The sequence below is a fragment of the Heptranchias perlo genome, chromosome 24 (genome assembly GCF_035084215.1).
Source record: "Heptranchias perlo isolate sHepPer1 chromosome 24, sHepPer1.hap1, whole genome shotgun sequence".
Lineage (NCBI taxonomy): Eukaryota > Metazoa > Chordata > Chondrichthyes > Hexanchiformes > Hexanchidae > Heptranchias > Heptranchias perlo.
Window position 1 is genome coordinate 9,140,747 of NC_090348.1, and position 15,052 is coordinate 9,155,798.

The 15,052-nt window shown below is 39.4% G+C and overlaps 2 protein-coding genes across 2 annotated transcripts in view; one reads left to right on the plus strand and one right to left on the minus strand.

Annotated features, from left to right (window-relative positions):
* The window catches only part of gys2 (glycogen synthase 2), a 43,999-nt gene extending 40,290 nt beyond the window's left edge, over window positions 1-3,709 (plus strand). The window contains exons 13-16 of the mRNA XM_068005322.1: window positions 833-928; window positions 1,034-1,197; window positions 2,966-3,046; window positions 3,191-3,709. Of these exons, the coding sequence (XP_067861423.1) occupies window positions 833-928; window positions 1,034-1,197; window positions 2,966-3,046; window positions 3,191-3,403 (554 nt within the window). The 3' untranslated portion in view covers window positions 3,404-3,709. The remainder of the gene's footprint in view (window positions 1-832; window positions 929-1,033; window positions 1,198-2,965; window positions 3,047-3,190) is intronic.
* Window positions 3,710-7,565: 3,856 nt separating this feature from the next.
* spx (spexin hormone) lies at window positions 7,566-12,231 on the minus strand. The gene is made up of 6 exons (XM_068005324.1): window positions 11,915-12,231; window positions 11,477-11,557; window positions 11,297-11,354; window positions 10,458-10,520; window positions 10,213-10,296; window positions 7,566-7,825 (listed from the first exon to the last, which is right to left on the minus strand). The coding sequence occupies exons 1-6, from the start codon at window positions 11,918-11,920 to the stop codon at window positions 7,755-7,757; spliced, it is 363 nt and encodes a 120-aa protein (XP_067861425.1). The 5' UTR covers window positions 11,921-12,231; the 3' UTR covers window positions 7,566-7,754.
* Window positions 12,232-15,052: the final 2,821 nt, after the last annotated feature.

Sequence of the window (15,052 nt, forward strand, 5' to 3'; positions counted from 1 at the left end):
ATGAATAATCAGCCTATTTAAAGTATTTTTTAAAATGTAACTAAAGTCCAGGGCCAGTCAGCCCATCGAAGCTCGGTCCTCTAGTACTCTAACTCACCCAGCCTAGTATCTAACTGTACTTTGAACTCCCTTTTGACTCTATTTTAACTAGTAGATTATTCCAAATGTTGTTCATGCTTTTTTTTCCCTATCTGTTGTGACTTTATTTTTCATTTACATTTGTGTTGACTGGCTCAGTTGGTGGTACTCTCGCTTCTGAATCAGAAGGTTGTGCTATCAATCCTCACTCCAGAACTTGAACTCCTAACCTAGATACTTCACTGCAGAGAGAGTGCTACATCTTCAAAGGTTCTGTTCTTCATCTGAGATGGTAAACAGATGCCCCCACTTCTACTGGTAGTTCAAGTGGACATTTAAAGTCCCTATTGCATTATTTAAAGAAGAGCAGGGAGTTCTCCTGATGTTCTGGCCAATACATCACCTTGTGTGTGGGATCTACTGTGTGACATGGCTGCCACATTTACCTACATAACAACTGACACTGAACTTCAAAGTAACTCGTGTGTAGTCACTGTTTCCCTCCTGGTTATTTTCCAGCAAAGGGACCTGATCGCTTGGTGGTGGGGGATGGGAGTCCTGGGGTGGGATGGGTGGGTGGAGGGGGAGATGTATAGGCAAGTACAGCAGAGAGACAACTACTTTAGTACATATACCTGCACGTCGTTGCTTGAATAAATTTCGGTATTTACTTGTATGATAATTAGAGAAAGATAAAGCTTGACCAGTATAAAACAGCATGTGCTGCTTCAATGGCTCTGCGTTGCTTTTATAGCTGAGTGCACAGTGATGGGAATTCCCAGTGTGACTACCAACCTCTCTGGCTTTGGTTGTTTTATGCAGGAACACGTGGCAGATCCAACAGCCTATGGTAAGTCATTTACGTTAAATGCTGCACCCACAAGATGCTCTACATTTAGTTTTCTAAGAGGGCTAGTGCTTTCTTTAACCTTTTTTGTGCTGTCTTTGTGTCCAGGGATTTACATAGTTGACCGTAGATTCCGATCTGTCGATGAGTCCTGCAATCAATTGACACAGTTCATGTTTGGGTTCTGCAAGCAGTCACGTCGCCAGAGAATTATCCAGAGAAATCGGACTGAGAGGCTTTCAGAGCTTCTAGACTGGAGATATCTGGGCAGAGTAAGTATAAGCAGCTAATTTGGTAGAAGATTTGGTGTTCTGCATCTGCTCTGTCTGCTCTGGAGCTTGAGATCAGTGAAGCAGAAATTCCAGATGGACTGAAGTGACTGAAAATCAATAAATCTCCTGGTATTTAGAGATGAGGGAAGAGATTTGTGAAGCACTTGGTCATTCTAAGGGAGTCAACAAACGCTGTGGAGGTTTCTGATAGACTGTAAACAAGCAAAGGTAATTCCCATGATCAAGAAGGGTTACAGAGCCATTCCTGACAACTGCAGACACATTGTGCAGACCTCCATAATTGTAAGCCTAATGGGATTTGTAACCAGAAACAAGATGGAGTACCACCTGTATGAAAATGACCTAATAAATAACAGCTTATGTGGTTTTAGAAAGGTTAGATCTTGTCTGATCAACCTCAAGACTTTTCTGAGAAGGTGACCATCCAGGTTGAAAAAAGGAAGCAAAAGCCTTGTTGTACAGTGTGCTGAGACTTTCAAAAAGCCTTTGGTAAAAATTGCTTGAGAAACTCCTTTTACAAAATTAGGTCAGTGAGTGTCATGGGTAATAATGTGAATTAGTAACAGGCTAAGGAGAAGGAAGCACAAGTCAGCTGTAAGGAGATCCAGATTACAGAGTGGGGAGATTAGATGGAAATGGAGGATAGTCAGTGGGGTGCCCACCTGTTCCTAGATTCCTAGTATATCCTAAATGAACTGAAACTGTGATCTCCTTGCAAGATAGCTAAATTCAGAGGTGAGACCAAAACAGAAAGCATTATGGAGTCAAGAGGTATAAAAACGTATAAAGAGAGCTCTTTGGTTTAGCATACAAATTGATCAGTGGCAAATGAATTTCAATGTTAAACTGCAAAGTACAGCATATTGTAAGTAAGAAAAAGAAGCATGTGTACTCTGGGTGTGATAGAACTTAGCAATAGGGAAACTTGAAAGAGGTGTAGGTTTACTTACCTCATGTCCTTTGGACATGGTGAGAGATGGCATTAAAACAAATAGGATGCTAAGTTATGTAACATTTCCTGAGAGGTTATGCTAAAGCTAGATGGTGCCCTGGTCAAATCACGCCTGGAGCACTGCGTACAGTGATCACTAGTTCTGGCCCTGGAGACAATGTAGAGGAGAGCAAGGAGGATCCCTGATGTACGAGGGAAGAGTCATAATGAATGGCACGATAACATTGAAAAGAGATGTTGAAGTGGATAGGATACTTAATAGGACAGAGAGTGAAAATCTGAAACCATGCTTTTAGATATGCCAGGGCAGCAAGACCAGAGGACATAAGTTTAGGATCGTGAAGGGCAATCTACTATGTGCTACTCTGGGAAGTGGAGGAGAAGTTGTTGACATTAGCTGGGCCTTTTGGAAGAGGAAAAAACTAGTCAGAGTGCTCTTCCTGCATTGTTGAAAATTGGTGTGGAGTTGAGTTGGATAGTCTTAATGTTCTGACTGAAGAGGCTAACATGACAGCGCGAAGGGAAACAAATTAAACACCTTGTAGTAAATGTAAATTTCTTAGTCTCTAACCAAAAAGAACATCAATGCATTTTCAAAACTTGAGTACAGAAGAGTTATTGCAATATACTTTTCTCAAAATGTTACTTGGTATTCACGCAAGTTCTAGAAATGCAGCTTATTCCGATAGAAGATAACTCAACACGCAAAGCACGTGCGGTATTGGGTTCCATAAACTTTACTATATTTCCTAACAGTCGATGATAATTCAGTGTAATTTTTTTTAAATTCTTCAGTACTACATGCATGCCCGCCATCTTGCGCTGTGCAAAGCCTTCCCAGAAAAATTCCAGATGGACCCAATTGCACCACCATTGGTAAGTTTGCCTGTTTTGTACAGTTGCGTATTGTTTGATTTTGCAATAAGACAGTGTTACAGGAACTATTTGCCATTTTGACTTCATCTTTTTAAAAAGAAATAATAACAATGGCATGGACTAATTGTTTTTTTTTCACACTAGACTGAAGGTTTTAGATATCCCAGACCAGCATCTGTACCCCCATCCCCTTCTGTGTCCTTGCATTCAAGCCCACACCAGAGTGATGATGAGGAGAATGATGATGAGCGATACGATGAGGATGAAGAGGCCGAAAAGGATCGAAGAAACATTAAAGCACCAGTTTCCCTTGGCCCAGTTCCTATGGGGAAGAACCAGTCACATGCGGAGTACTAAAACTGAGCGGAGAGCTAACTTTATCATTCGGAACACTTATGTTTACAATACCTTGATGGAAAATAGGGATTGAAGAATGGCAAGTTAAATCCACATGACCTGGTTATACTCTACCCTGTGACTAAGACGGCCATCACACACTCTCAAAAGTATCAAAGCTGGAATTTTGTTGAGAGGGAAAGTTATGCGTAAATGTGTGTAGCAAACTTGTGTAAACTTTCAAATGATTACAGTAGCTAAAGAAAAGATCGGTTCTATGAATAAAGGAATAAATGTCCTCCCCACCCAACCCCGGTTTGCTGCTGAAAGGATCAAACCTCCCCCCCCCCCCCCCCCCCCCCCCATATGCATCTTGTCACTTCGTCCAGCTTTCATTCTTTTAGAACTTATTTCTGGTAGTGAATGTCCACTTTGAGGTAATGGTGAACTTGCAAAACCACCCCTTGATTTCTGTAACCCACCTATGCCATTTTATTAGAATATTTATAGAATTTTATAATTGTATTAGGTCATGTTCCAATAGCTTGTTCATGGTTCTCATTTGGAATCATGTTTCCTGTGATTAATGTTTCGGAAGGTATGGTGGATCGTATTTGTTTCTCACTGTAAATGACCTCAGTCCCTAGTGCATCAAAGGACCTCCAGCACCTTCCATTTGACCTAGTATTTCATTGTTGGGGTTGGAGCTTATCTTAACCTATTTCGATATATATTCCTAGTAAATACAACCAGATTGTAATTTTGTATTTTTGTGATTGAAAATGCTGCTTTTATTCCTTGATGCTAATGTCATTAATAATCACAGTTCTGGGGTGTGTGTACAGGTTCACTATAGGCCATCTGCTCTTGTACTTTTACTGATTTCACCACATCTTTTATCCCTGTGACTTCTCTTTCGGGGATTATGTGAAATAGTATGCATCGATCACCCTACTGCTGATGCAACAGAGGGAGAAAATCCAATTTGAAATGAGCTCCTCCACGACATTGCAGCTGCTACCATCTAATAATAAGAGGGGATTAACCTTCCACCTTTTTTTCCTACCGATCTGTTCTGTAACTGAGGAATTTCAGCTTGGAAGTTGTGAAATATATTGCATTTGGCTTGAGAAAATGCAGAAAAATAGTTGCAAAATGCAAAAACTAAGTGCTTATATAAAACTAATGATTGATCCTGTTCTTAGAACCAAGTAAAGCATTTATCAGTCCAAATGTCACGTCTGTTCTAGTATTTTTACAGCACTAAGGAACATTTCTACTTTTTTATATAAGCTATTTCTTTCCAACTCTAGTGATTTTAGCATATTCTATTTTTTGTAGCTGAATTTATAATTAAAGTAGCTTTTGGAAGAAATGTACCCAATTAAAAAGATTTGTATTTCAACTCTATCTAATGAAAGTTTTACTCATCTGCCTGTGAGGCCCTATGTAAAATGAGTCTGTCAGTCTCAACATAGTTCCTACTAGGCAAAATAAAAATCCTCTAATTTAACACTGGTTGGCACTAAACTGATTGTCTCCCTTAGGGCAAGAAATAACTGGTGTGGGAAATAGAAAATATTACACTAGTGTAATTGGCTGTACTATTGTGTCTCAGTCCCAAACTCACATTGTTAGTGCACAGTAGAGAGGATTTGATGATGACGCTCAGTGCCTGAAATAAGACAGTGTTCGATTTTAATATAAAGATCCTCAATTATTACCAACACTGAAAAGTATTAAACGGTGAATGGTGTGTTTACAAGCTTTTCATTCCAAGAACGATGCACCAACTGTTAATCACCTGCTTTGTTTTCACAATATAAAATATTTTAAGGCCAAGATTGATAATTTGGTTTATTTAATGGGCTGTGCGCTTCAGATGCTAATTCATAAATGTCCAAGTCAAATGCATTCAATATTTGTTACATCATGTATCAGTATCATTAAGTTCCCACACATTGTTTTTCAAAACTTTGTTTAAATACTAAAAAACAATTTTTTTTAAACTAGCATCCGTTTCTGCTGCAACCTGATTTGACCGTATTCAAAATAAATTAAGCTCCCAAAACAAAAGTAAAATGGAATGGTACGTAGGTTGGATTTATTGATGTTGCAAAAGCCAGAAAAGAGGGAGGAAATGTTTCTGTGTATTGTCTCCATCTTAAAAATCAAAGGTCCTGCAAACTCCTGTTTGTGTCCTCCTGTATCGGCATTATGCAGAGTCACCTCATGGCTTTATCATTCTAAAATGTACTTATCGAGAGAGTATAGTCTCCTGCACTTGCGTGTGTGTGTGTGTGTGTATAGAATAAAGAAATAAAACCGATTTGTGAAATCACTTTCTGTCAGTTAGTAGAGGATAGAAGGGGAGATGTGCTCAGTCATGAGTTAAGTGGACAGATGACACGAGCACAATCCTTGCCCCAGGTTCTAACAATATTCAAAATCCCCAGGTACCTATTGTAGACTTGGACTCTAAATGTGCTACTGTACTTTGGGAAGTGCAAAGGACAGTAAGAATTCTCAATGAGCCATGTAATTATTGTTGCTGTTACCTTTTTCCATTTCTAGGAATCTGACTAAAAATCCAAAGGTGATTTAGTAGAAATTGGATTAACATACAGATGGTGTTCATGAGTGCTTTTAATGGCCACTGTTCTACATTTGTGGCATTAATGGTCCATTTTGCATAATCAGATTTCAGATATAGAAGCAGTCACAATGACTGACTGCAAATTTAATTTGCGAGTATTATTTAATATGCCCAGCACAGTAGTTTCATCTCAAATTGCAGTTTTGATTTTTAAATCCAACTGAATACAGTGAAGTGTTCATAATAGAATTCATCAAAATAACTCATTAAAAGTGACTAGTTCCCATAATATTGACTTGGAAAGCATAGTGACTGCAAACTAATGTTTGGGAATTCTTGCATTCTGTTCAATATTCCTAATAGTTATGTCACCAGCTCTCAATCAGAATATGCAGACCATGTATGAATCTTCTCTTTTAACCTAATGCCCTAGCCTCAATTATTATATCCAGTTGGCCCTTGACATTGACTTAATCGGATTTGCGGATATTGGTAGCTTAAATATTGGTGACATATTGATTTAGCTGGTCATTGTTACTGTTTAGAAAAAAAAAGTTATGTTCTGGTGCAAAGCATTAAGACTTGTGCTGGATAACTAATTTAGATTGTTATAAGACAGATGACATTAAATCAGGTGTAACTGACAATGTATTACTTCAGTGTGCAATAATTGTCATAAAATATTTAAGTTGTTGTGTTTAATATTGACATTTTTCATAATAAACACATTTTCCCCATCTTGCCTATAGTTAAGGGCATTTAATTTCCTATTTAGGTGTCAGCTGTGGATCAGTGGGAGCACCCTGGCCTCTGAGTGAGAAGGTTGTGGGTTTAAGTCCCACTCCAGAGACTTGAGCACATAATCCAGGCTGACACTTCAGCGCAGTATGGAGGGAGTGCTGCACTGTCAGAGGTGCCATCTTTTGGATGATGTGTTAAACCGAGACCCCGTCTGCCATCTCAGGTGGACGTGAAAGATCTCGTGGCACTGTTGGAAGTAGAGCAGGGAAGCTCTCCCTGGTGTCCTGACCTTAGATCTCCTCATTTATTTCATTGCTGTTTGTGGGAGCTTGCTGTGCACACGTTGGCTGCCGCGTTTCCTACATTAAAACCCTGACTGCACTTCTAAAGTACTTCATCAACTACAAAGCGCTTTGAGACCTCCTGCGGTTGTGAAAGACGCTATATGAATGCAAGTCTTTCTTTAACTAAAAGTGCACATTAACTTTGCAACTCTCTTCACTGTGTATAATGTCAGTAAGTAAAAGTACCAAAAAGTACGATGTAATTCTAAAAACTATCGTTACTCGTTCGTTTTTGTGGTTATGCTATATCAAAATGGTAATGTGTGTGTGTGAGATTTTCTTTATTATACAAAAATCATGCTCCACGAACAGAAGATTTGAGTGTAATTTGAAACAGTATCAAAAATTCTGACCATTTGAGGGAGAATAAAATCATGTTTTTTTTTCTAATTTACTAGCCAAGATATTTGATTTAAATTTTGAGAAAGTAGAGCTGGATACGTAACTGTGAAAGTCCTGATACTCAACAGTAATGATTAGCATTGAAGAAGCTAAAGGCTTTTAATTCACTAAACAATTCTACATTTCAAACAGGTTATGAAAAGGATGTAATATCTATTACCATGTACAATATAATCAATAACTTACAAACATACTTTTGTGTAACCATTTTGTACAGAGTCACATTGCACGTAGGTGAAATCTAATGGCTCAACGGGGAAAACTTGGTTTCTAGAAGTGCGTCAAGAGTTTAGAGCAGTAATTTTCTCCAGTTTGGGTTCTCTTGCCAAAAATGCTGCTGTTCACTTTCCTCTTCCTCATCTGTAGTTTTTTTTTTAAAGTACATATAACAAAAGTGATAATTCACATGAGTCTCTGCTAACTCGATTAGAGTAGGCGAAGGTTTATTTCAGCTAGGATCATGCATTGTACAGAATACACTGATTTTAGAGGGGGAAGCTCTCATTTAAAACAGAAAAAGCACCGAAGTATCCAGACTGATTACTTAGACAGTACTTTTTGATACAGTAAAATGGAAAGGTTATTTTCATAATTTTTCATATCCCTCTGTGCCATATATATATAAACAGGATTAGCATGCTCTTTTCTTCAGTTTTTCCCCAATATATAGGTTCGTTTTAAATTTGATGCTGTAAAAAATTGCTGTGATTAGAAAAGATATTAGTGTAAATACAACAAACAAATTGGGACAGAGCCAATCTATAGTAAGGTAAACTGAGGATGGGAAGACCGCAAATTGAAATAGTTTATTAAGTAATAGATTGAAGGAAGTAACTGTGTGTTTTGCTGACTTCTGATCATTCAACCTAGGCTATTCAGCACTCCACCTACAGACCAGACACTCTTCAGAGTTTACATACAAAGGATAGTTATAAATGAATTTGAATTTATGTAGCACCTTTCAGGTTCTTGGGCCGTCCCAAACCACTTCACAGCCAATGAATTGAAGTGTAGTCACTATTTTGTAGGTAAATGTGGCAGCCAATTTGCACTCAGCAAGATCCCACAAACACCAAATGAGATCAATGAGCAGTTAATCTGTTTTAGTGATGTTGGTTGAGGGATAAATTTTGGTCAGGGCACCAGGAGAACTCCCCTGCTGTTCCCTAAAATAGATCTTTTAAATATAGTTTCGTATGTTTTACCCCAATGCCTAGGTGGGTGAAAGCACTGACCACTGTGATGCTGTGGTCTACAGACCAGAAGATGCCAGGTTTAATTCCTGGTTTGTGATGAATTACCTAGGCAGCTAGGGCACGAGGGGGGTACTACAATTAGTCTCATTGCCATTGGACTTGGATGGGGGAAAAAATCAGTGGAAGTTTGTGATTTCAGTCTTATTAACTCTGCTGGAAAGTATTTATGTGTGTGTGTGTGTGTGTGTATTTGGAGGTCAGAATTAGGCTTTGCAGTGATGCCTGCCATAGTCAAATAGTCCGGCAACACTCACCTACTAGGCTCATAAGGTGTGATTTTTGGGTGAGGTACTAGAGGGTTGTTGGCAGCTGTGGAACCATATCTCAGTATGAGTCACCACCTTTGGGTGAGAAGAGGAGAGTATTGGAGAAATATTCCAAAAGGTCAATTCATTGCCTCTAGTGTGGTCCCCACTTTTTTTTAATTCGTTCACAGGATGTGGGCGTCGCTGGCAAGGCCAGCATTTATTGCTCATCCCTAAGAGGGCAATTAAGAATCAACCACATTGCTGTGGGTCTGGAGTCACATATAGGCGAGACCGGGTAAGGACGGCAGGTTTCCTTCCCTAAAGGACATTAGTGAACCAGATGGGTTTTTACGACAATCCGGTAGTTTCATGGCTATCATTACTGATACTAGTATTTTAATTCCAGATTTTTATTTAATTAATTGAATTTAAATTCGCCAGCCGCCGTGGCGGGATTTGAACTCGTGACTCTGGATTTTAGTCTAGGCCTCTGGATTACTAGCCCAGTAACATAACCACTACGCTACCGTAGTGTAGTGCTCCCTTCAAGTACGGTAGCTACTGCTACCGTACTTGAAGGGAGCACAGGATAGAGATAGGGCTACCACACTATTGGGCCAATTCTTTGAACCCGTGCTCTCTTTGAGCATAGTTCCCTCCTGGAAGTGTGGGGTCAATGAATTTACCCTGTAGTTTCACATGGTCCTCGTTTGTTTTTTTTTGTTGAGATATAGTCCTCTGATGTATTTCTAGTAGAAATTAAATCACAAAATGACATACCCAAATTCAGGTACAATTCTGATCCACAATACATCATTATACCGAACACCTCACTTAATTTAGAATCTCTGATCCAAGCAGAACCTGAATGCTTATCCCTTTTTACTGATTATTGTGATAAGTCCCTTACTAAATTCCATTTAGAAACTGCAGCAAAGTAATTGGAATTACTTCAGTATCAGATTTGCTTGCTTCATTCAGAATTGATGATAACTGTAGTACTGACAACATAATGAATTGGACTGTGGTAAACAGATTGTTTTGAAACTAGTTTTGTTATGAACTTCAAACTCCCAGGAATTAGCATTACTAGTGATTGAGGAATGCAGTTCACTGATAGTGAATGACCTGCTGACCTTGTCTCACTTTTCTTTTGGTATGTTCACATAGTACAGGTTTGTAAGTCTACTTTACACACCCCATTACATAATGAACTTATAGGAAGCTTGCCAAAAATACTTGCCTTCTTGCGCCTGTCTGATGGAAGCCAGGAGCATAGCAGTTGCTTCTGATAGAGTTAATGGATTGGTGTTTTGGCTTCTAGTTTCTGATAAAGACAAGAATTGTTATTGACCTGTAAAGGGACTGCGGGGACGAAAGGATAATACTAACCTGTCATTTCCATACCGATATATAAACTATGGAGCATCATTAACATGTTATGACATTTAACACCAAATACTTTTCCAATTCTATTTTGTCCCTTACCAATATCTATTTTTTCATAGAGGTCTCCATCTTTTCCATCATCAGCAATGAATCGACGTCCCTCTGTAACGACAGTTTGAACAAGTTTGAAACACAAATCTATTTGGCCATTTCCTGTTGTTTCTCTAGAAATTTACAATCCTATCGAATGTGACCTCGGCTGTTTTATTGGGAACGAAGGTGCACTTTCATCGGTCATTGATAATGTGAATTGTGAAATATTCTACTAGCCAAGAGTAGGAATATTGACTACAAGAAATATTAAGACTTGGCTCCCAATTAACCGTGCCTTTCACCAGTTGTATTCAGTCAATATAAACGCAACTTAAAGCTACCAGGGCAGTGCAGAGCCCTTAAGTTATAAAGACAAATTCTTTCACTACAGGAAGTGAGTTAGGATTTACGTTAAATGAATGCGTGTAAAGATCGAAGTTAATTATATAAACAACCTCAAACTGTGCATTTCAGTTCGTCAGATACAATCCCCTGTGGTTTGGTTTTGATCGTTTTTGGTTAATGCACGGTACAGTTCTCAATATTAAATAGTTATTAATAACATTCGTTGGGCTATCTAGATCATTAGGAGATTGGTACAATGCAATCTCCCAATGATCTAGATAGCCCAACGAATGTTATTGTTCACCGCTTTATAGTTTATCTTTTCATTCATTAATATCTTAAGACAGAAATGAAGAACAAGTAAAATGTAAACATTTAAATCTCTGTTAAACATGAGTAAAATTTAAGAGTAAAGTATCAACTCATGTACTGGACTCTGGAGCACTAGATTCCCACTGTGAAGAGAGTCGGTCAATAAGAAGATGTCAGGATGAACTTACGTGCTCCTTTTAAATACAACATTGCCTGAGGTGTCCAGTTACGTCTCTGAAAGTGACCCTATCCAAACAAGAAGCAGTTATACATTTTAAAAAAAGAGATTGGAACATGAAGTGTGAACGTGAAAACGAATTGATTTCAAATAATTGAGCATCCTGCCCGGTTAACAATTGGGTCTGTACCTGAGGGGCGCTCCTGGATTGTACAAAGAATGAAGACACAAGGAACAGCAGGAGAGTCTGAGCTGCGACAGCCCCCAAACCCTGTACAGGAAGGGGAGAAAAGCTGAGTAAATATCCCGGATTTTTCACACTACTTCCTACACCGATCTATCAAAATCCAAAAAACATGCAATATTATTTTTGCAGTCTTTAAGTAAACTATCGACTTCTTCAGTCTCTTGTCATTGAGTCTCCTATAGCTTTTTTTGTAACAAAGAAATACAGAGTCTTGAGAAGGTCATTTGTACCGCCAAATGAACTGATCACTTTCTGCAAAACCTGCCCAGCAGAATGATTCGTAGTTCACGCCTGTTTAAATCAATCTCAGCCAACTATCAGTAGCAGTCTCAGTAATCTATCCGACCACTCAGTACAATGAAGCAAATAGAGCTCACCCACCTTCATCTCTTTTTCCTCAACTTCCACTTGCAGGTCTGATAGCAGGCTAAGTGGCTGTGTTTTTTGTTGGTATGCTCTGGTTCTGATCTTTGCACTCTTTAAATGCTCTCCGAGAAGTCCCTCTGACAGGGCGGGTGATTCTAAAGGGGCCACATGTCAGTCTTGGAGATTGAAGAGTTGAAACCACAAAGGGACACACGAGAAGAGGAAGCTGCAGGGCGTCGGGGAATGATGGACACCAGCGACTAAACAGAGATATCCCCATTAACCCGGCAACTTTCTCAACATGTCAGCATCAACGTTTCAACCTGCTACACATCCCCTGTACGACGTCAGTGCATTGTCTCCTGATCAATAGAAGCAACAAGATGAGAGAGCAGGTTGGGAAATGAAGTACAGCGAGCACACTTAAGAGGAAGTTCAATATTATGCAGGACGTTCTAGTGAAATCTAACTCCTTTTACTTGTTACAACACTATACTAATGTTTTACTGAAATGCTGTGATACAACGGAATTCTCAAACTATGAAACAATGTTTACAAATTAGAGCCAGTATTTAAGGGAAGTTTGCTTGATCTTAGTCATTGTCAGTCACCTTTGCAATGTTGAATTTTATTGTAACTATGTGTTGTAACTGGGCGACTAAAAGTGTTGTATCATCATTTCAAAATATATTTTAACCCGTATTTTGTTCATTGTGTTGGTATATTCAAGAGTCAGTGAAGTCCTTTCAGATCAACTCTGATAAGAGGGACTTGATTTTCAGCCTTAATTTCATATCGAATGTGGTTACAACTGCAATATATTAGTTGGCTATAACTTACGTCTTCAGTCAAGACATTTTGTTCTTGTCAAGATATACAGATATGTCTTTGGTGAGTCACTCTTGAGCTGATCATATCAGGAGGAGACTGAAATAAAATTATACTGATCAACGAGCATAGCCACAACACAATAGGACTAGTTGACCATTAAAGGTCTGTGGTAAGTAATGGCCAGGTTATTTGCTGATAAATGTAATCTGTTGTAATGTGAGACGTATTGAAATCTGCGCTGAAAAGCAGAGGTAATTAGTTGATCGAAGATTTCTATTGATCCAGTTTTTGGTCTGTTTGTCATCGCGAGTTAATGAACTATTTGGACTTCGCTTTGGCATTTCTCAAACCATTTTCAAGTGTTTTTTTATTAATTATTTGACGTCAAATCAATAGGGGTGTCAGGCAGCTGGATTGAAATTCCACCAGCGGGAGGGCTGACAGCAGACCGAGTTTATACCCCTTGGACCAAGTAATGTCACTTCAAATATTGATTGAGGTGCAATGCAGGCACAAAAGAAGCTGCATTTGTAAATTTGGGCTTTCTCATGTTCTGTCTCAAAAATATACAAGATAGAAAAGATAGTTGGCAAGTGGGTTGTAAAACTAATTAAATGGAGTGGTTAAATATTATAATCCAGGAAAAGAAAACTTGATCAACAGATCGTGAATCTCAAGAAATGCAGATGATACAAAACTTGCAACGTAGTAAATAGTGAGGAGGGTAGTAACAGAGGTCAGGAGGACAGGTGCAGATTGGAGAAACGGGCAGACACATTGCAGATGCAATTTAATGCAGATAAGTGTGAAGTGATGCAATTTGGAGGAACAACATGGAGAGGCAGTATAATCTAAATAGCATAATTTTGAAGGGGGTGCAAGAGCAGAGGGACCTGGGGGTGCATATTCACAAATCTTTGAAGGTGGCAGGGCAAGTTGATAAGGAGGTTAAGAAAGCGTATGGGATACTTGGCTTTGTAAATAGGGTTGTTGCAGATTTACAGATTCAGAAAATGAGTTTCCTTTTGGGGTATGAGGGTTTATTGATACTCCAACATAGCACAAATCAGTAGTCCAATATACATTACAGTATGGTGCAGATTATAAAGCAATTATATTTCAGTTAGCAAGCAGATGTACAACCTGGTGCTTCTATCCTAGATCGTGCGTTGATCAGACCCAGAGCCCTTGGGTATTCCTGGTGGGCAGTCCGGTAGCTCCGAGATGTCCTTCTTCTCATAGCTGTGCTGCCCCTTTCATATCTTAGTTGCCGAGGGTATCACAAGTGTCCATTTTGCGAGGCAGCTGTCTGCCTCGAGGTTAACAGTTGTCCTTCCAGAGTTCTCAGTTCTGCTAACATCTGTTTTCTTGCTTCCTCGTTAGAAGACAATGGCTAATTTTGTGCTAGGCTGCAGTTTGTACGAGCTGGAACAATAGGTTGCGTTAGCCAGATAGACATGGTCAGAATGCAATAGTCAGCTCTTATCCTGATGTATTTAGCCTGATGTATTTAGCCATTATCTTACATCTCCCTCCTGTTGAGTCTTGGCTCAACTCACCTTCGGACTGCACGATATCGCACCATGTCGATCTCGCGATCTAGGTGGGTGTAACGCTGCCGATCTTTAATGCACATGATAAACATGACAAGCACACGTTGTAAGATTATTAAGACCTGGGAGAGAATTCTAGCCCAAGGATGCTGTCCTACGTTGTACACAACCTCCCACCACTCATGATCACCTAACTTATTAATCTGATCAGCTGCGGCCTCATTCTATTGTTTGAGTTCGGTGAGATGGTCTTTCAGAGGATCGATTTATGGCTCAAGGAGAGATATGGAATGGGGTGTCCGAACTTTATAACAGCTTCTTGTGCCTCCCTTTGGAGGCCTATTTTAACCCTGATCTCAGTTACATTATGTGTCTGGACTGGAATCAAGGTGGTGTCAGCCACCTTTCTCGGTTCTTCCGGCTTAAAACAGAAAGTTAGCGGTTATCTGACGTGGTCGCACAATATCTTCCTCGGCCCGTGTAACCATGTTTGGCGCTTCCCGGTTTCCAACGCTGTAAACCCAACGTACAATTCGGGAAGTGCTCATCTAGTGTGCACACGCATGCAGGCACGTTATTTTGCAACACATCGCATCCAGGAACATTGCACCATAGGAACAGGAGTAGGCCATTCAGCCCCTCGAGCCCGCTCCGCCATTTGATAAGATCATGGCTGATCTGTGATCTAACTCCATATACCTGTCTTTGGCCCATATCCCTTAATACCTTTGGTTGACAAAAAGCTATCCATCTCACATTTAAATTTAGC